Genomic DNA, 21,637 nt, shown 5'->3' with positions numbered 1-21,637 from the left:
GGGGTCCCGCAGGGATCGGTTCTGGGTCCGGTTTTGTTCAATATTTTCATCAATGATTTAGATAATGGCATAGAGAGTACACTTATAAAGTTTGCAGACTATATGAAGCTAGGTTTTCAAGTGCTTTGGAGGATAGGATTAAAATTCAAAATGATCTGGACAAACTGGAGAAATGGTCTGAAGTAAACAGGATTAAATTCAATAAGAACAAATGCAAAGTACTCCACTTAGGAAGGAACAATCAGTTGCATACATACAAAATGGGAAATGACTGCCTAGGAAGGAGTATTACTGAAAGGGATCTGGGGGTCATAGTGGATCACAAGCTAAATATGAGTCAGTGTAACACTGCTGGGGGAGGGGGGGAAAGGCAAACATGATTCTGCGATGTATTGTAAGCAAGACACGAGAAGTAATTCTTCCGCTCTACTCCACTCTGATTAGGCCTCAACTGGAGCATCGAGTCCAGTTCTGAGTGCCACATTTCAGGAAAGATGTGGACAAATTGGAGAAAGTCCAGAGAAGAGCAACAAACATGATTAAAGGTCTAGAAAACATGACCTATGAGGGAAGATTGAAAAAATTGGGTTTGTTTACTCTGGAAAAGAGAAGACTGAGATGAGACGTGATAACAGTTTTCAAATACATAAAAGGTTGTTACAAGGAGGAGGGAGAAAAACTGTTGTTGTTAACCTCTGAGGATAGGAAAAGAATAAATGAACTTAAACTGCAGCAAGGGCAGTTTAGATTGGACATTAGGAAAAATTTTCTGTCAGAGTGGTTAAGCACTGGACTAAATTGCCTAGGGAGGTTGTGGAATCTCCATCGTTGGAGATTTTTAAAAGCAGGTTGGACAAACACTTGTCAGGGATGATGCAGATAATACTTAGTACTTCTTTGAGTGCAGGGGACTGGATTAGATGACCTCTCAAGGTCCCTTTCAGTTCCATGATTCCATGACGAAACATATTCTGGTTCAGAATTGTTATCCTAACAAAAGGATGTATTTTAAATTTTGTATCTGGCTGTATTTATAATGAAAAAACTAACAGCTCCATTTTGTGTGGGCCTTTTGTTGAATTCTATTTAACAAATTTTCATTTAATAGACTTATTACTCTTCCACTAGTATTTAAACCCAATTACATATATAGAGTACTTAGCACTACCTTTTCAATAACTGCAGTTGTCTTTAAACAGCCAGGCACAGTAGATCTGATTCAGTGAGTATGATATTATTAGCTTATATAGTAATTTAGAAATAATTATTCTAAGTGCCATCTATAGCATATGCAAATAAACACATCCTTGCCCCCAAAGAACTTACAGTTTGAATGCATAAATAAGTGTAGTACATACTACAAACAATGGGTAGTAGTGCATGAATATTGAAGTAGATTTGCTTAGCTAAGCAGGTGGATTTTTGGTAGTGATCTGAAGGAGGAGAAAAAGTTCATGATGAATTTTAACTGAAAATCTGTTAAAAACAAAAGAAACTTTGGAGTGGGTGAGGGTGACAAAAAAGTAGTCAGGAGAGAAGCTTGAGCAGAGCACAGGGAGTGGGAAGAGATGTACAGGAGAAGGAAATTAGGTTAGATGTAGGTGGTAATGTCATTGGAGTGTTTTTAAAGTGAGAAGTTTAAATGTAAGAGAATAGGGGAAGTCAACAGAAAGACTGAAGATGACAAGCTACGGTCAGAGTAACAATAGGAAGATGCTACTGACAGCAGCATTTTGAACATATTAAATAAAACAGAGAGACAGCGAGGAAGACCAAAGAGAAGCAGGTTACAGTAGGTAAGCTGAGATAAGAAGCACCAGAGCATGGACCAGAGAGTGTTTTAGAAGTAATGATGGAGAAAAAGGAATAAATTATCAGAGCTAGTCAGGAAATGTTGTCATTTCCAGTGAAAACTTGAGAAAAATTTTAAAAAATTACTTTGTGTAAAAAAAGAGGTTCTCAATTACAATGATTTTTTGTTTCAATATAAATGCAAAAAAGATCAAAAATAACCTCTCACAAAATATTCTATTTTATTGAAACAGCATTTTTTGTTTAAAAAAATCAGCCAGTTCTACAAATGACAAACTTATTTCTCTGGACTGCCATAATCAATATAACAGTAAATTAGAAGCATGTTATATTTACATTAAGGTAAAATAGTTCATAGGGAGATAAAATCAGTTCATAGGAAACAGCAATGGCTTTGAAGATGCAGCTACAAATTTAGACATGAATGTGAACAAAGCTAGCCATGTTGGCTCCCCCACATTGAGAAAAAAAGGCTGGATATGTGTAAGTTACATATTGAACTGGTATGGCAAAAAATATTTCCAAATAGCTATTTGAAAGATCATCTAAACATGGAGGAAGGGGGGTTAAAAAGCTACATGACAATATGTTGCTAGCTCTGTGAACAGCTGTAGCAAATAAGTGTTTCCATTCACTATCACCCTTATTTCTGTTCATAAACTGTTTGACCAGACTTCAATTTTTTACAGAATTTGTTTGCTATTCAAAATTCTTCAAGTACCATTTCATGCTGACAAATTCCAACATGTTGATTATTTGCAAATTATTTGCAAAGTGTCTGCTATTTTTATTACCACTATGTAATTAGTCACATGGTATTGCTTCTTTTTCCTCTTTGGAAGAGCAATTAAACAGTGGCTGGGGGAGGACTGAATCAGATTATCGTAATAGAGGCTGAGGGCAGATACAGATATCTCATCACATCAATATGAACTAATTGGGAAAGGTAGGTTTGCTCCCCTCTCCATCCATGAAAGGTTGGGTAATATTCTGGCTCAGTTTATATTAAAAAAAACCAAAATATACATTTTGAAACAGTTATGGTGTATCATGATGCATCCCACCCTTTCAACACCTTAAAAACATGGAAATAAATTAAGGGAGAAGTCTCCTGCATTCCTTGCTACTTTCACATTGCCTACAACACAGTTAATAACACACTCCCATCAGGCTTTCACTTCTCTGTCCAACAGATACCAAAAAGCAATATATAGCCCAGCTTCAAATTCATGCTGTTGCACAAAGCCTTAATGGCGACCTCATGTGTTCATATCATTTATATGAGCAGACTGGCATATCTGACTGTCACACAAACCATTTTTGTAGGAAGTTAATCTGCCCCTACAATGCTAAAGTCGTCATCAAGGTTTTGCATAAAAACTCTGGGAGAAAGCTCTTGGGTTAGGACATTCTGACAATTGCCCCCTCAAAGTAGTAAGAGCAAAGGACCATTACATTGCAGCTATGTACGTTGACCCCACTTTTTAAAATATCAGATGTATTTTATGTGCGTTTCTCCCTTTCCTTCCTGAGGGGGCAAGAGGCAAAGAACTGGTAGCAAAGACTAACAGACTGGCAACATGCATTCAGCAAGGGCCTGACCCAAACATCAGGGAGCATTATGCTGCTCAGAGGAGTGCAACAGTAATAATAGGAGAAGCTTGATGGAGGCAATTCAGCATGACAGAGGTAAAAAGATCCCTGTGAAGCAACTTGGAGAACTTCAGACTTGTCAACATTTTCCCCAAGCGCCCAGTAGATTCAGCTGAAGCCAGGGCTGCACAGAATGCCACAGACTTTATCAATATTTATATCACGCTCATCCTGTCTCTCTCCTTCATTCCCCAACACATGTAGGATATATGCAGGGTCCCATTGTTGTACTGCCCAATACAGACCTTTAATTATATTCTCATAGTGAAAGAGATCTGCAACTGGACTGTTTCACTGGTATAGTTTCGTCCCTTGTTCTCCCTGAACTTATTTTGAGTGACTTTTTAGAAAGGTAGGTAATACACAGATAATTTGATTAAAGTAATTCTCTTCACAACAAACATCCTCTTCCATGCTAAAAAACAAATAGAGCACTTATCTAGTAGCAGCAGGGAAGAACAGAAAATGGAGGTGAATGTGAATGAGGACAACATTCAAGGACTCAATGTGCTCTTTGATGAAACTCTGCAAATGACTGTAATCTTCAAAGAGAATATTTACTGCCTTTTTTTGAGACCATTTGGCTTCAGTTATATAATACTTTATGGGAATGGGCATGCAAGACAAAGCTAGAGCAACCACCAAAATGCTACCCTTAGTACTGAAGGACTAGCATTCAGCAGGAAGGCAGCATCAATGACAACCTAGTGCTAGTGCAAGTCAATAGATCAAAACTTTCAGTCTGACCACATTTGTATTGTTCATTTGATTACACTACGTTTGCATTCATCTGCATCTTTGTACGCACATGAAATCTAAAAATTTGTAGGAGGCAATGGCCATATCTTCCTACTTATGTCTATTCATAGTTTAGCATTATTGTAGATTTGTATGACCAGTAAAGGCAAACGGTTGTGTATTCTCTTGAACATCTATCTGTTGTGGAAAAGGGCAGGATACTGGCCTAGCTTAACAGGCTAGGCTACACTAACACTACTGCTAAAGTAAAGTCTGCTCATAAAACCTGGGGAATTAAAGACCTGGTACATCTAAAGAGGGTGTTACTACTGCTAGTGTTCTGCAATTTAATTTTTAAGCTTGTTTAAAACAATTTTTCTATTCTATTAATACCAACACATTATGTTTGTGTGATCTTGCAGAATTCTGAAAGTTCTGTCAGTAAACCAACTGGAGAAATATAACAAATGGCCCAACTATGAGCTTTAATGCTCCAAAAATTCACTGTACAGTGAAATGTTTTAGTACTCCAAACACTCAAAAATTAGAAATGCTCACCTCCTGTCACCTCTGAATTACTTAAACAGTAAAATAGTTCCCCCATCCTAACATATTTGTTTAAAAAAAATTGGAATAATTTTAGCAAACATTAAGCTACAACTATTCAAGCAAAAACTTAAAATATGGGGAGTGTGAATGAAAAGTTAACACAGTAAACATACACTCCCACTTCCTCCAGACACAATTCTCTTGCTCAGATTGAATGGGAAGCTAGAGGTGGATGGCATAAGTAGGGTAAGGACAGACATTGCCTGTAGAGGAAACGGATGTACAATGATGGAAGGAGGACATAAATCAAGAGGGGAGACACTTCACCTCTCATTCAAGTAAATATTTGTTCATCCCACTATCCGGGGCGTGGCTTTGATGTGGCTGGGAACAATGGCAATAGCTTCTGGCATCTCAACTGGCAGCAGCTGAGGCAGTTTTCCACGTACCTTTGCTCTTGCAATCCCAGTTGACTTCATCATGTGGGGGCTGCTTCCTTCTCCTCTACCTCACTTCTTCCTCATACTGGATGGGGTAGGGGAGTGAGAGGATAACATGCTGCATCTGGACCTGACCATCCACTGCCACTGGCTGATGTGGGTGGTGCTGGGCCAAGTGGAGCATGAGGGAGGGTTGATGCAGTTTTCTGCCTGGATAGGGTAACCCTTGTGGGCTCGTTTCAGCCCTGCCCCTCTCTTAATCTAGTTGCTGGGTCTGCAGTGATGATGGCAGCTAGGCTAATCACCAGTTTTGGCATCTGGAAAGGGTTTTTCTCATATGGCAAAATTGGCAAACTGCTGTGTGAGGTTTGGTTTTGGTTTATTTTTTTACCTTCCACCTGGCATTCAAGCAGTCTGGTTTTGGAGTTTAATTATTTCACCTTTGGCAGATTCCAGTGCAGTTGGCGGGTTAAAAAGGGTCCTACTGAGAGCACTGTAATCTAGTGGCCTACTTGGGCATTAACCCTGGTCACAGCATAGCGTGGTGAGGGGGTGTGCTGATGTGTCTCATGCTGCTTGCAACTCCACATCTTCTCTGTCCTTCTCCACACTGGAGGCAGGAGACTTAGGCTTCCAGTCAGGGTCCCTTAGCAGAGCTGAGAGTGGCGAGAGAGCATGATCTTTACAACCACACACAGGTTTATAGTACATCAGGGTACACCACTTAAGAGATCTGCAGTGGAACAACCTTATTGGGTAGTTTGAGGTGGTTACCCAAGTTAGGTAATATTTTAAATAAAGTTGTGGCCTCTTCATTTAAATAATATTATGGTGCATGTCACACTGTTTCCACATCCACAGCAAATAGTTTTCACAACCAGCCAGTTCTCTCCTTCCCTCCTGTTCCCCCTTTCCAATCTACAGACCCTGAAAAAGGAGAACCAGCAATCTCACTTCAGAGATGAGGGATCCTCTGGATGAATCTTTGCCAGATCTCCTCCCTGATGCTGCTCCTCTATATGGGGTGATGTGATGGTAGATTAGAGCAATATTATTCTGGGCACATTGGCTCACCTGACTTGCAGATAGCAACAGTCCCTCTCCCTGCAGCCTCTGAAGCAAACATGATCCACTGGACCTTTCCAGCCCTCTCTGCCTTGATCCCTAGCTTCTTCCTCACTTTCAGATAAAATCCTATAGGGTCCCTGCCCTACTTTCACTCAAAACAAGTTTTGTTTACTCATTGAACAAATGTCAGCTATGGAGCAAAAATCTGTTTGTAAAAACATTTGTACAAAAAGAGAAGACTCCACTCTCATGTATATTCATGAATAGCAAATACAAAAGGGTGCTAATCATGGAAAATGAAAAGTTGGTATATACTTCACTTAAATCTTAATAGATAATTTTCACCCACCTCTTCATTCAGCATCATTCTCTTTACAGTTCACTAGTTTTACACCCACATTGATGACAAAGCCAATTAAATGCTGCACAATAGATAAGTGTTCCTAAAAATGTAAATTCCTTCAAAATGTACTGTATCATCTGAGTTTGACATCTCTATGAAAATGCAGAAAAGAGAAGCTTTAAAAAAAAAGTGGGACAAGAGATATTTGGATATCTAGTGGGAGCAATTCATAACCCTTAGGGACCACAACAGTAAGGGTTCAAGTCAATCGACCTAAGGTACAAAGGTGAAAACCTAAAATGTGACTTGCATCAGAACCAAGACACTGATGAGAAAAAAGGTCACAGAGGTTATCGAGGGCATAGGTAACTCCATCCTCCCTTGGAGACTTGATAAACCAACAAGGATACCTTAAAAAATCAATTTGCCATTTTATAGGTAACTAAGGTAAAGAACACACGGCAGGTGTAATATGATCACAGTGGTTCAATCTCATGATCAGGCTCATTTCTGCGCTCTGCACAAGCTACATGAATTTACTGTAATTTATTATTTAAAAGGTTAAATATCAATTTTACAAAGCATAAACTGAAGTGACTATATTTTAGCCTTTGATTAGATTAGCAGATAAAATTATCAAAATCATATTTTTAAGCATTCCAGAAAGCCAACTGAGTTGAAACAGAGTTGTTAGACCAGATTTTCAGAAGTGTCAATGCAGATTCCAAAATGATTTAATTTTTAATATGTATAAGTGTTAGCACATCCATGCATATAATCCATTTGTCCTCAGTTTGCATTATAGGGTACATAAATTAGGTCTGCAATGTAAGTTTCATGATTTACACACACTGTGCAAAAGTGTACAAAATGTTTGCACACACAAAACTGAATGTGCAGAGATTAGGATTTTACAAATTTAGCCTAAAACAAAATTGAAGTTCCTAAAAAGACCCTCACTTAGGGTCCCAAGATATCCGATGTGGTCTATTTCCATATGGGGGACTGGAAAATCCTCACATTTTTGCTAGCTGTTTCTACTCATCATTCTGTTGGAGGAGTGGGGCTTGCCCCAAGCAATAGCAGTGAGGGGAACTGGCCCAAAGAAATAGAGGTTACTCACCTGTATCTGGAGGTGCGTCAAGATGTGTGTGGTCCCTATCTGTATGCATACACACCATTTGCTTGAGTCCAGAAATTTTTAGTAAGCAACGTCTGTTGGTCCACATATCGCAATTGTTCTGCTTGTGCTTCAAACAGAAAGTATTAAGGGCAGCGTGGACAGACACCTCTTCAATTCTTTTTCTTACCACAAATCTGGCTATCATCTGTAGCAGAGGGGATGGAGGGTTGGGAGGGAAATAAAGATAGGGACCACACATCTCAAAGAACCTACAGTTACAGAAAACTTCCATTTCTTTGAGTGACAATCCCTATGTATATTCCACACATGGGACATTAGTAAGCAGTAGTCAAACAGAAGGTGGGTTTGAGGATGCAGATGTTATGGCCTGTCTGTAATACAGCTGTCCCCTCAGCCGTCTCTGTGCCAGAACAGTAGATCAAGGCATTGTGTCCTCTGTGTGTGTGTAGGGTGTGTGTGAAGGTGTGTAAGGTGCTCCCAGTATACATATTTCTAGTAAAAGTACATCTTGAAAAGATGCCATTGCAGTTGCTTACGCTCTGGTGGAATGGGTTCTCACCCCATCAAGGAGAAGAATATGAAAAGGAGCTGGGAAGAGGGTTTGTGGTGGAAAGGAAAAACAACTTGATTATGTAAAGGCGACAGAGTCCTGTGGCACCTTATAGACTAACAGAAGTATTGGAGCATAAGCTTTTGTGGGGGAATACCCACTTTGTCAGACACAGGGGGTATTCATGCGTCTGATGAAGTGGATACTCACCCATGAAAGCTTCTGCTCCAATACTTCTGTTAGTCTATAAAGTGCCACAGGACTCTCTTGTCACTTTTTACAGATCCAGACTAACACAGCTACCCCTCTGATACTAAACTTGATTATGTAGCTTTGGTGGATGATGTCTAGTACCCACTTGTCTGTAGTTATTGTTGCCCAGCTGAAGGCAGAGTGGGTGGGGTTGGGTGGTGGCTATGGAGATAGAAGTAGCCATATATCTGGATCTTTGAGCTCCTAGCTTCTTACGTGGGAGTTCATATGGGCATTGATGATAAAATGCCTGAGGAGGTGGTCTGGGCCTATAGAGTTGCTTGGGGCTGTGCGCCAGGATGGCCCCCCCTTGTAGTTGCTGCTCCCCGAGGACTCTGCTGGCTCTGGAGCCAGGGGCAGGGAGGCTCTTACCACCTGCCTGAGCAGTCAAAAGGGTCTGGGAGCTGAGGAGCAGTCACAACCCTGGGCAGCAGCAGCAGGACATGGGGGAGCTCTGTGGCTGCCTGCTGCATGGCACCAGCCAGAGCAGCAGCCACCCTGCAGTGCCCAGCTCCAGCTTCCCACCTCCGACCTCGCCTGGGAAGAGGGGCAGGGGAAGAGAAGGAGGTGGAGGGAGGGTGTGGGGTTGCCCCCGGGATTGCCTCGCAGTGGGTAAAGCACAGCAGTTAGGGGGGGAGTAACTCTGCCCCTGGGCTCAGGACTTCAGCCTCACAGGGGGATGCCGGGGCTCATGGTTTCACAGTCACAGAGCTCCACAGCCCAGTTGAAACAACTCATGGCCAGTTGAGAACAGCTGTTTTAGAGTGTTTAAGACTCATTGGTCTTCTCACTAAAGAGGTTATAGTCATCAAAAGGAAGGTTCTCGATGTTATTCTGGTCTTCCCTGAGGTACCCCTAGGATTTACAGAGAATTATAGACCAGTCAGTTTAACTTTGGTACCTGAAAAGACAATGGAGCAAATAGTCAATCAGTTTGTAAGAACCTAGAAGATAAGGTGATATGTAACAGTCAAGCTGGAAGGGCATATCGAGTGAGGTCCCACCGGGATCTGCCCTGGGTCAGTTCTATTCAATATCTTCAAAAATTATTTGGATAATGGCATAGAGAGTACACATATAAAGTTTGCTGACAATACCAAGCTGGAAGGGGTGGAAGCGCTTTGAAGGACAGAATTAGAATTCAAAATTATCTTGACAGACCAAGAAATGGTCTGAATTAAACAGCATGAAATTCAAAAAGGAGAAATGCAAAGCACTACACTCAGGACTGTCATAAACAGATAGCTAAGGGTTAATGTTCTTTTACCTGGAAAGGAGTAACCTGAAACACCTGACCAGAGGACCAATGAGGAAACAAGACTTTTTCAAATCTGGGTGGAGGGAAGTTTGTGTGGGAGTCCTTTATTCTTTGTCTTGTGCCTGTACTCTCTCGGCTATGAGAGGATTTTTCTGTCTCCTGCTTTCTAATCTTCTGTTTCCAAGTTGTGAGTACAAAGAGATAAGACAGTGGTTTATACTGGGTTTTTTTTTTCTTTTGTATTTACATGTGTGTAGGTTGCTGGAGTGTTTGGAATTGTGTTCTTTTGAATAAGGCTGTTTATTCATTTTTCTTTTAAGCAATTGACCCTGTATTTGTCACCTTAATACAGAGAGACCATTTTTATGTATATTTCTTTCTTTTTACATAAAGCTTTCTTTTTAAGACCTGTTGGAGTTTTTCTTTAGTGGGGAACTCCAGGGAATTGAGTCTGTAGCTCACCAGCGAATTGGTGGGAGGAAGAAGTCAGGGGGAAATCTGTGTGTGTAGATTTACTAGCCTGACTTTGCATTCCCTCTGGGTGAAGGAAGTGGGGGGGGAGCTTGGCTCTCTCTCGGTACTTCTGTTTTCCAGGACTGGAAACAAGGAGGGTGGAGTCCCTCTATTTAGATTCACGGAGCTTGCTTCTGTGTATCTCTCCAGGAACCCAGGGAGGGAACACCTGGAAAGGAGGAGGGGGAAGGGAAATGGTTTATTCCCCTTTGTTGTGAGACTCAAGGAATTTGGGTCTTGGGGTCCCCAGGGAAGGTTTTTGGGGGGACCAGAGTGCCCCAAAACACTCTAATTTTTTGGGTGGTGGCAGCTTTACCAGGTCCAAGCTGGTAACTAAACTTGGAGGTTTTCATGCTAACACCCATATTTTGGACGCTAAGGTCCAAATCTGGGAATATGTTATGACAAGGACGGAATAATCAGTTGCACAAATACAAAATGGAAATGACTGCCTAGGAAGGAGTACTGCAGAAAAGGTCCAGGGGTGACAGTGGGTCACAAACTAAATATGACTGAGTCACAGTGTAATATTGTTCTAAAAAAAGCAAATATTCTGGGATGTGTTGGCAGAAGTGTTGCACACAAGACAAGAAGTAATTCTTCTACTCTACTCAGCACTGATAAGGACTCAACTGGAGAACTGTGTCCAGTTCTGGAAAGACGTGTACAGAGGAGGAGCAACAAAAATGATGAAAGGCCTGGAAAACATGACCTGTGAGGAAACATTGAAAAACTGGTTTTGTTCAGCTGGAGAAGACTAAGCAGGGGGCCTGATGATAATAGTCTTTAATTATGTAAAGCCTGTTATAAAGAGAAGTTTGATAAATTGGTCTCTTTATCCACTGAGGACAGGACAAGAAAGTAATGGGATTAAATTGGAGCAAGGGAGATTTAGGTTAGCCATTACAAAAAACTTCCTAACTATATGGATGGTTAAACTTCAGAACAAATTAAGTAGGGAGGTTGTGGACTCTCCATCTTTGGAGATTTTTAAAACAAGTTAGACAAACACCTGTGAAGGATGGTCTAGATAATCCTTAGTCCTGGCCCGAGTACAGGGGGCTGGATTAGATGAGAAATTAAAGTCCCTTCCAGTCCTACATTTCTATGATTCTATTCCATAATTACAATCAGGACTCATGTCTCATGACTACAGCTGTGACAATGGCTCTAATGGCAGTATCAGCAGCATCTACTGTCACTTGAAGTGACATCTTGGTCACCAAACTGCCTCCATTAGTAAGGGCTTGGAACTGGGCCCAAGTTTCCCGGGGAAGTCCGTTTTTAAAGTCTGAAAATTTGGCATTATTCAGAAAATCATATTTTGCTAACAGTGCCTCATAGTTAGCAGCTCTGAATTGGAGACTAGCCAATGACACGTTCCTACCCGAAAGATCAAGATGTTTGCACCCTTGTCAGTTGGTGTAGTCTTAGAGCAGTCTGGTCCTTTGTGCAGCCACTTGAACCACTAAGGAGTTGAGAACTTAACGAGCAGAAGAAACTTCTGACACTTCATCTGGCACAAAATATGATTTCTCAGCTCTCTGGGGTAGGGATACACCAATCTGGTGGGTTCCAAAATGGTTGGTTAACTGCAAGGACCACCTTCAAAGGGCCAGAGGCCTGGAGGATGTCCAATAGGCCCTGTTGTGTGTCCTGAACCTCTTCAAGGAAATATCTGGAGCTCCATTGCCACATTCTGCAACAATTCCTGTACTGCTTTTGGTCATCAGAGAGGAGATGATGGAGCAACTGCCTCTTTCAATAAGACTGATATACCCACCAGAACAGCTGGATCCAACTTGATCTCCTCTTAAATTCTGATGGAGCCAACTGGAATGGCTAGGAGAAGATAGTTGATGTGATTCCTGCAGAGATCCACAATGCCTACTATATGGATCCCACAGGCCCCAGTAACACCAGTATGGATCAGCCAGAAGGGGAAGAGCGTAAGACATCTGATACCAGTGGTCCCTGGGGTAGCTGCATTTGGAAGCAGGCAGAGAGTTCCAATACCTTCTTTCGTCTCGTTTCCCTTGTGGGAGAAGGTGGGAGAGGGAGCCTCATCTGGAGCGTCAGTCACTTGATAAAATGATAGGCTCATGTTCTACCAGATGTGCCAATGATACATGGGGAAGGATGTTCCAAGTTGTGGACATAGTAGGGAAAGACATTCTTCCCCACAAGGTGGTCTCCCTAGGTGTAGGTATGTTTCTAAATGAGCCACGCATGAGAGCAAAGGAGCTTGTGGGCAGGACAGAGTGAAGATATCCCCCAGCAAGGGTAAAGGCTTCGGTCTTCCTTAGTGTTTTGAGGGCTCCTGAGGAGTGGCTCAGTGGATCCAGGTAATGCAAATGTCTTGTGTTTCAGAGATCTGGCATGGAGAACCAGAGGTGGATTAAGGTTTTGTGGGGCCCTGGGCCAGAGCACACCTTCTGCCTGCAGCACCACCACCGTTCCACCCACAGCCCCACACAGTCCAGCCCCCCCTCACCTGGGCCCTGAGACTTTAGCAGGGATCCAGATCTCCTCTAGTCCCAGGAACACAGCAGGGGTCAGGGCACTGGGGCTTCCTCCACTGCCCCGCATTTCTGCGGAGCCTGGGCAGGGAGCAGGCTGCTGCCCCTCCCCAGCCAGGCTCTATCCCAGGCAGCTCTGCAGGCAGTGTTCCAGCATAGCTGGAGAGGCTCTAGCCCCAGCCCTTCCTCTCCAGCTCTGAGTCTGGCCCCATCCCTTCCTCTCTCTACCTGGGCGGCTGCTGGGGAGCACTGGACTCTCCATGCCATCCCAGTCATTTAGCAGGGTTGAGGCATGGGGGCTTCTCTCACTCATGCACCCGGCACTGCTGCCAGGAAGTGGGGTCGGGGCAATGTAGAGACTTCCCCTACCCCACCCAGTGCTTGTCTGCTGGGGGTGGATTGCCCATTTTTTAAGGGTCTCCCAATTGGCCAGGGCCCCTGGGCACAGGTCCTGTGGGTCCAGCTGATAATCCACCACTGCAAGAACATCGGAGCCATCAGATGGGATCCCAGCATTGAAATCCTATACAGAACTGTTGGGTACCGCTTATTAGGTTTGGAGGATGAAGCTGGACCAGTATGACTAGATCCTTCTTCCTTCACACCTGTCCTTCTAGGACAGAAGGTTTATGCAGACCTAATTCTTTAGAACCCATACGTGAGGACTCACTTGACTTTGACATGATGGGGAGGAATCCTTTCTCTTAGAAGCAGATCTGGCCAGAGATCTGTCTTATGCCTATGTCCATGTCCCCCTCTCTTGTAGGAGGGTCTCTTAGACTTAAGAGCTTTTGCCTCAACTCTGGAGGTCATGCTCAGATGTCTGCTGCTCATAGTTTGAGGCCGTTGTACAGGGAAAGTCCCTCCAGCCTGAATCTGAATGAGATTTCATGTCCTGCTCCATGAGGTGCTTCTACAGAAAAAGCTCTTGTCCCTTATGAGTTTGGGGAGAGAAGGAGCAGCAGATGTTGCACTTGGTGGCAATAAGAGTCTTCCCAAGGCAATAAAGGCAGGGCTGGTGGCAGTTGCTGATGAAAAAGGAATTGGTGAAGGAGAGAATTCTTGAACACCGGAACTCTTGGCTCCCTGGGGTAGGAAGATCTAAACTAATTACACTAACTACAAAAATACTAAAAACCTAAACTATTTGCAACTATTTATAAATTATATTTACGGGTTCACAATAAAGAAAGATCAAAGTGGACAAGGAGGATTCTGACTCCATCCACGCGGTGGTAAGAAGGAACTGGAGAGGTGTCGGTTCACACTACCCTTTATAGTCTGTTTGGAGTATAAGGAGAGTAACTGCACATCCCAGAGCAATGGACACTGCTTACTAAAAAATTCTCAAGCCAGGCACATGGTACACATGCATACCCAAATGTGAATTACATATAGAGACCATCAATCGAAGAAGAACCCATAGAATCCCACCAAATACTCATGAATATCAGGATATCCATAGAAGGCCACGGTCATTCATAGAAAAGCCCTATGCTGCAAAGATCATCATACAGAACTTGCTGCAGATGGAAACTATCCCTTAGTGCTGAAGGGAGAGGGTATGTCACAGAGAAACGAGAATCCACTCATATAATGCTTACCCAGTCCACCATAACTTGAACCTATTTGTCCTGTGGTTTTGGAAGAAGAAAGAATATGATGCTGCATAGAGCACCCATCCACCTCTGGCCTGGATCACAAAGGAGTTCTCACAGACAAATTTTCATGGGCTTGGGGAGACTTGAGTGCAGGAGAGAGAAGAAAGGACGTCATGCAGCTAGGACCCCAACTCCAAACTACTGTTACAAAATAATTCTGGAAGAGAAGCGCCATAAAATTCCAAATTTCAACATTTAACATGAAAAATTCATGTCATACAACTCTAGGTAGGTTTGCATCCTATGGAAATGCTTTGTATTAAATATTACCTTTTTTTAAACTGAGAATTCACACTTGAATCACTAACTTTACAGTATGACCATAAATCAAATTAAACTATCATGTGTTACATCATTCAGAGCAAGAAAAAAATATAATATAATTGTACTGAATTTTTCACCAGTTAAAGAAGGGATTAGAAACTATCCAATAGCATAATAATATTGCTGCAGGAGTTGATTAAATGTATTTTTAATAACTGAAAGGTTAACTTGCAATGCAGTAAGAATGGTCTAATGTTAGAGAACAGAAAGTACAACCTGTAAAAATGAGATATTGACTCATCTCAGATGTAATTTTTTTTTAAGTGAAATGCTATGGATTTGCACTCATTAGAAGCTGCTGTATAAAAAAGTTAAATCTTGTGGGACTGCAACAAAGGTTTTAGTCTGATAGAGGATAATCTTGTCCTATGTTCAAACAGACTATCCTTATGAATTTAACATTTTTTATATTTTATTTTTATGACAATAATAGGAATTAAAAGGCAAAGCATATTTAAGTTTTGTTTGGTTGAAGAAGGACCCAACAAAAGCAGTCTATTTTTGGGTTCTGATACAGTTCTTATGAATTAAATAAAATATCAGCTATTTTTAATTTGTATAAAAAAATGCAGAATTGACTACTCCCACCAACGGTTCTGATGTAATTTATTAGTTCTTATGTAATTTCCACAAAATAGAAATTCATTCTGAGATACTACTCTCCCCCACTAACTCTGCTTCTGTAACTCCTTGATTCTCTCATCCTCATTTTTCCTGCTCCAGAGGTTTTGCCGCCCCAAGCAGAAAAAAAAAAAAAAAAAGCCGCGATCGCGATCTGCGGGAGCTCTACCGCCGCCACTTCCCAAAGCATTTAAGTCCCATGAAACTTATCATAAGTTACTTAGGCACTTTTGAAAATATGTTACCCATAAAAGTTCAAGATCTGTCCTCAAATTCAAAATGTCACACTTTTAGGGTTTTTATTCTTTCAGCGGCAATTCGGCGGCTGGTCCTTCGCTCTGAGAGGGACTGAGGGACCTGCAGCCGAATTGCCACAGCCACCCCAAGCACCTGCTTGCTGGGCTGGTGCCAGCCCACCCAGAGACCATGGTGATGCCACTGAGGTTCTTTCCTCTTGCTGTTTCCTGTCCCTCCCCACTCCACAACTTTTCTTCTTTCAAAGTCAACTTCATAAATCTTTGCAGTGTTGTTGGAGCCACACTGGCCCCAGAGTATGAGACATACAAGGTGGGTGAGATAATATCTTTTATTGGATCAACTTTTGTTGGTGAAAGGTACAAGCTTTAGAGCCACCCAGAGCTCTTCTTCAAGTCTGGGGAAGGAAATCAGAGTGTCTGCGCTAAATACCAGTTGGAACAGACTAAATGAAGTGCGCAATTGGGGGATAGACCATTATGCATAAAAGGTTTGAAGTGGGCAATTAAGGGTAGAAGGCAATGTGGTGTGTTACAAAATGTTAGATTGAGCCACAAAACCATGTCCCTGTTAAGTTCATGGCTTTTGTTGTCTATCAGAGTTTGAATTTAAGTTGCCAGGCTTGCCTTTCAAAGAAATTGTACAGGTTTCCTTTGAGGACGAGTATTGAAAAATCAGATATGGAGTGATCGCTTTATGAAAACTGTTCATGCACAGGTGATGTGCTGTTTTTGCCTTACTATATTTTTTGTATTTTACCATACTGTGAGATGATGGTCAGATCATTTTACATTGCTCACTCTGTCCTTACCTACTCTCTCTTTCTGGGCCCTCCAATCCTTAACTCTCTCAGATTTCTCTGCAGCTTTCAGCCCCCTCCATCACTTTGATCTCCCTCTCATCTCTGAATTTCATGGCGTCTACATGTAACATCAACCTCTCCTCCATGTCTCATTCCTCATATACTATTACTTTCTTCTTATTTCTGGAGAGTGAAGCCACCTCAAAAGAGTCCGAGGACCAGGGGACTTCAAGAGGGAAGAAAAAATGTGTAGCAGAAGTTCTACCTCTACTCCTCAGCTTGTGAGCAAAAAAAATTAAACTTCGCCTGCCTAGTAAGATCCACGTACGTTTAATCACATTCCAATAGGGCTCCGATAGCACAGTCCCTTCCTTCTGCACCAGCATCAGTGCAGAGACTCATGCTTTCATATCTGGGAGATGCCCAATTCAATTCCTGGTGTGTCAGCATGGTAGAGGCCTAATCATCTTTAAGAAATCTGTTGCTATAGCAAAAGGCTGACTGTTCCTTAGTTTTCCATTCAGCATTGCATTTCAGGAAATCATGAGAATGTTTTAGAAGATGACTGTCCTTTGGGTAGATACTTCTTCCTTATCAAGCTGCTGTCTCCAGGAGTGTTACCTGACTAATAAAGTGTTATTTATTTATTCTTTTTTTTTTTTAAAGGATGAATCACTTTTTGAAGACTATTCTTTGTCAATTTACAAAAATATAAAAGTTTACTTAGGAAAACAGTGTCATTAAAACTCTCTTATAGTTGGCTCTAAATAAATTCAACTTTTTGTATAATTTTGGCACATTTGTAAAGAACACATTTTATTTATCATTTATTTCCTACTTCTGAACTACTTTCCGAAAGCACTGAATATTAAGTATGATTTTATGTGGGCAACAGCAGGGAGCCCTAGTTTTTGAAATCATTCAAAACTGTATCAAGAGAAACCAAAAGCCATCATTGCAAAAACAATTTCATGATTGGGAGATACAAAGGTGACAAGTTAATTCGCGAAATTATTTACACCTAGTTGCTGTATATCAACTTCATATCAAAAGAGCACTGAGCTGGTGGACTGATTCAGCAGAAACAAAAAACAGACCTAGTCATCAAGGACTGTCTTCAAAGGGTAGCAAATATCATTAGAAATCAAAACAAATTAACTCAAAAATAATACCTTCCCCGTTCCCCTAATCAATCCAGTCTTAGGACCTTAAGTGTGGAACCCTGCCTTTCCACTAACAGTCTCCAAGTATATCCTAAGCAACCACTTTATATTCTTTCCCCCAAGTATCTGTGTAAAGGAGGAGGAAACTGAGGTTAACATCTTTTACAATTCGGTGACCTTACACCAGGACCAATTCTGGCAAACTATAGAACCCACAGTGGAAGGAAAAACAGGGAGAACCAGTTAGCTGCAACCATTGCAACAGTAATGAGCAACAGTTTCATTTTTTGCCATAGTTCAGTGCCTACTTATTCTTCATTCCTCCATTACACATTATAAGGAGTGAATGTGAGAAACCCTGTGCTGTACTTCTTATGCTTGAAAACTGTGTCCATCCCCAGCTACCTCCCAGCTTTCCAAAAAGCAGATCTGCTCTGTTCTAAGTAGTAGTTCTCAGGAAGTTTGGCCAAGTATGTGAGGAAACAGCAGCATGGGGGAGGATACTTGAACTTCAAGTTTGGGTCTTAGATGACCAGAAGAGGTGAATTGTCTTTTCCTCACTAGCTACCAACTGCCTGACTTCATTTCATGTTGCCCCTCACAGGGGTCTTTTAAGTCTCCACCCTCCTAGCTGTTTCATATTCTCCTTTTTCTAGAGGATGCCTCCAGACCCCCACTTTCAGGTGCTTCATGCTCCCTCCATCTAGGTGCATCCTCTAGGGTTCTTTCCTGGTCACTGATGGCTCTTTGTCTGGCCACTTCTGTCAGGGCAAATTTAAATGGGGGGAGAAATGAAAAAATGATTACAAAGGAGGCCTCTATGAGTGTGCTTGAACCAGCTATGCTTGCACCTTGACAAAATTCAAAATTACATGTTAATAATTCACTCTCCCACTACTTTACCATGCATTATGAACATGAGCACAGATACCCTAATACATTTCACTTGAGACCTCTTCCAACAACATGTAAGAGAAAGTTTAATCAATATACACCTGGATCTCTTTTTAGTTAAATTATAGTCTGAATTAAGCAACCCTGTTAGCAAGCTAAGGCAATTTAGTGCGGAGGTTCAACGCATTCTTTTGCTTTGACAAGCAAACTGTTAATACTAATTAAATAAGACTAAGCAGGGGAACATTTCTGTGCCACTTCCAGCTCCCAGGTTTGATGACCGAGGTGACAGAAATATGAGCTGCAGCGCTAGTGATAAAATGTAATGAAAATGTATGTTAGGTTGATTATGAAAAATTCCAAAATGACCGCTGTATGATTTTGCAGAGATCTTTAAAAAAGACAAACTGGAAGTTAGTGTCATGAAACCAAGGCACCAGTAAGAACAAAGGTATGGTTTATTTATTAGAAAAACATGATCCCAATTTTCTATAAGGTCTTGCTCTTATAACACAATGAAATGTATTTCCCATTCACATTAAAATGCTAATGACCTTAAAACCAGGATGGGAAGAAAATCCACATATCTGCCAATAGAACAGCAGCCCAAAAGTCCTACTGAACCACTCTCTTCATATATGGACTGAAAGACTATTCTGTCTTATTTCTTAAAGTGACATTTCCATTCCTAATCATGGCATGAGTCATCTAGCTCACAAAGGACCACAGGATGCTTAGTCCTGGGGTTGGCAGAAATTGAGATAGCTGCAAAGGGTAAGCAAGCAAGATGAGGATGCAAATAAGGCATCATATACTTTTATGGAATTATATAAATAAATAATATTGCAGGTTTCAAATGTCATACAATGAATCATGAGGAAAATGATGGAGCTAATGGAGTGGGGAACAGCACTTCACAAAGAATAAAGAACAACCCCTCAGAATCCATCCATGGATGAACTAACTGTTAGCCAATGAGGTGGAAAGTCCCTACAACATATAATATATGCCATAGCCAGGACCAGGTTAAAAAAAAAAGGGGTGGGGACGGGGGAAAAATATGGACCCAGGTATTTTTGGCCCCTGACCCTAAACAGAAATTAAACAAACAAATAAATCTTAGTTCAAGATCTAAAATACAATTATTATTCTTTTTTGGAATTTTAAACTATTATATTTTTCCATCATAATAATTAATAATCTGCAAAAGAAGGTACACAAGAACGGCAATGTATGTAGAACAACTGGCAGTGACTCATTTAATCTGCACATCTAGCAGGATGGATAACTTCTAGGCAAGTACTCTAAATGCAGTTTCCATGAGAACAGTGTTACATCGTAATGACATTTTAAAATGAGGATTATTTCCTTTGTAAGTATTTTGAATTTAACAAATGGAAACTAATATTAAGTTTAACTTACCACTTTATTTTTCCTGCTATGCAAACCTCTATACTATTTACTCTATATTTAAATAAAACTGTTTTACACAACATCAAGAGGGTAAGATCTAGAGAATATTTATTCTCTAATAGCACAGTGTTCATTAAATTCTGGAACAATCACTTGTTATTCTCAATAATAGTTACTGGAAAAAAAGGAATAAATAGTGCAACGGTAATTATTGAAGCCTGCTCCATCAAACAAGCTGCTGAAAGGACACTTACTATACATTTAAAATATATTCAGGATAGATTGCTAGCATGAAGAAAAAAAATCCATAAAATTTTTAAGTTACACAAAAATGATCCACAGGCACCAGGGATTGAGTCAGAAAGCATTACTACTGTAAACAGTGAAGAGCTTCCTGGCATCACTGTTAATTACAAAAGCTCTTTGTAGAGAATAACGGATGCTGATTGGAAGAAAAACCCTTTAACAGAAGCTTGCTATCTTGCTAGCCTAACAGGTGAGGAGGAATGGTAAATTTTGGCGTACAGTGCTGTATGGATGCACCCTGTCTGCTGCTAGATAGCCTAGATAGGACAGTCTAAAAGCGTCGGACATTATTGCTGGTAATGAAGATGCACTAATTGTGAATGACAGGTGATTTGGGGGGCAGAGGGGGAGGTATCATAATACATCTCTGATGGAACAAATAGGAAGAAAACTATGGGAATAAAAGGCAGAAAAAGTATTTAAAAAACCCAGCATATACGGGAACTGTACATGTTCATTTTACTCTTACCTTCTTCAGCCTCATCCTCCTGTGGCGATAGTGGACCCCCTCTACTTGTTGGACTGACTGATTCATCATCTCTCTCAGACTCCCGCTGCAGACTTACAACTTCATAAATTGCATCTCCAGCATTTGTGTGGCTTTTCCCTTCAGACTAAAAATAAGGAAATGAAATGAGTTTTGATGTTAGGCTCTTGCTATTCATCAACTCCATGTTTCTTCTGGTTTCTTCAACTAGGATTAAACCAAGGACTGATACAGTAATTTGGGGGCAAGACGAAGACTCCATCCAATTTCAATGGAAATTACACATGTGGATTGAGATTAGTATATGACATTGCTGAACGTAATTTGAGGAAGATGAAAAACAGCAATGAAAACAGGTAGAACAATAATTATTGTTAAAGCTTCTCCCGCAACAACCTTTATGTATTTGAGGAATTATAACACAAACTTTACAATTTAAATTTAACAAACTGAGACAGGGAGAGGACTGCTTTAAGAAAAAATTGCAAAGAACAGACAGGAAAAATATTGTGATAATAAAAATAAGTACCAAACATTTTTGAGAAACCAAGTTTTTTAGGCATTTTGGAGAATGCTGAGAGTTGGCAGTAGGTAGCACGTTCCACACCATAAAGATTATAACACCCACTGCATAAGCAACGGGCTAAGAAAGGATCCTTAGAAGTAGACTGTGTATAGTGCACATATTCACCTGTGCTCCAGGGACCACGATATCTTCCATTTAATCCCAGGAGCCCTTTAGGATTTGTAACCAGTGTATTTACTTTTTACCAGTAGCTGAAATTAGTTGGAATGCCTGAGCTCAATATCTCTAGTTATAACAATTTGGGGAACAAGACACTCGACTCTCAAAAGTAGCTTCATACCTGACT

The 21,637-nt window shown here is 41.0% G+C and overlaps 1 protein-coding gene across 1 annotated transcript in view; it reads right to left on the bottom strand.

Annotated features, from left to right (window-relative positions):
- Positions 1-21,637, bottom strand: part of RABGAP1L (RAB GTPase activating protein 1 like) — a 570,078-nt gene that overhangs the window by 459,741 nt on the left and 88,700 nt on the right. Inside the window, 1 exon segment of the mRNA XM_030571947.1 lies at positions 20,748-20,892. Within this exon segment, the coding sequence (XP_030427807.1) occupies positions 20,748-20,892 (145 nt within the window).

This window comes from Gopherus evgoodei, chromosome 8 (genome assembly GCF_007399415.2).
Source record: "Gopherus evgoodei ecotype Sinaloan lineage chromosome 8, rGopEvg1_v1.p, whole genome shotgun sequence".
Lineage (NCBI taxonomy): Eukaryota > Metazoa > Chordata > Testudines > Testudinidae > Gopherus > Gopherus evgoodei.
Note: the sequence above shows the minus strand (reverse complement) of the source record. Positions and strands in the feature narration are given on the sequence as shown.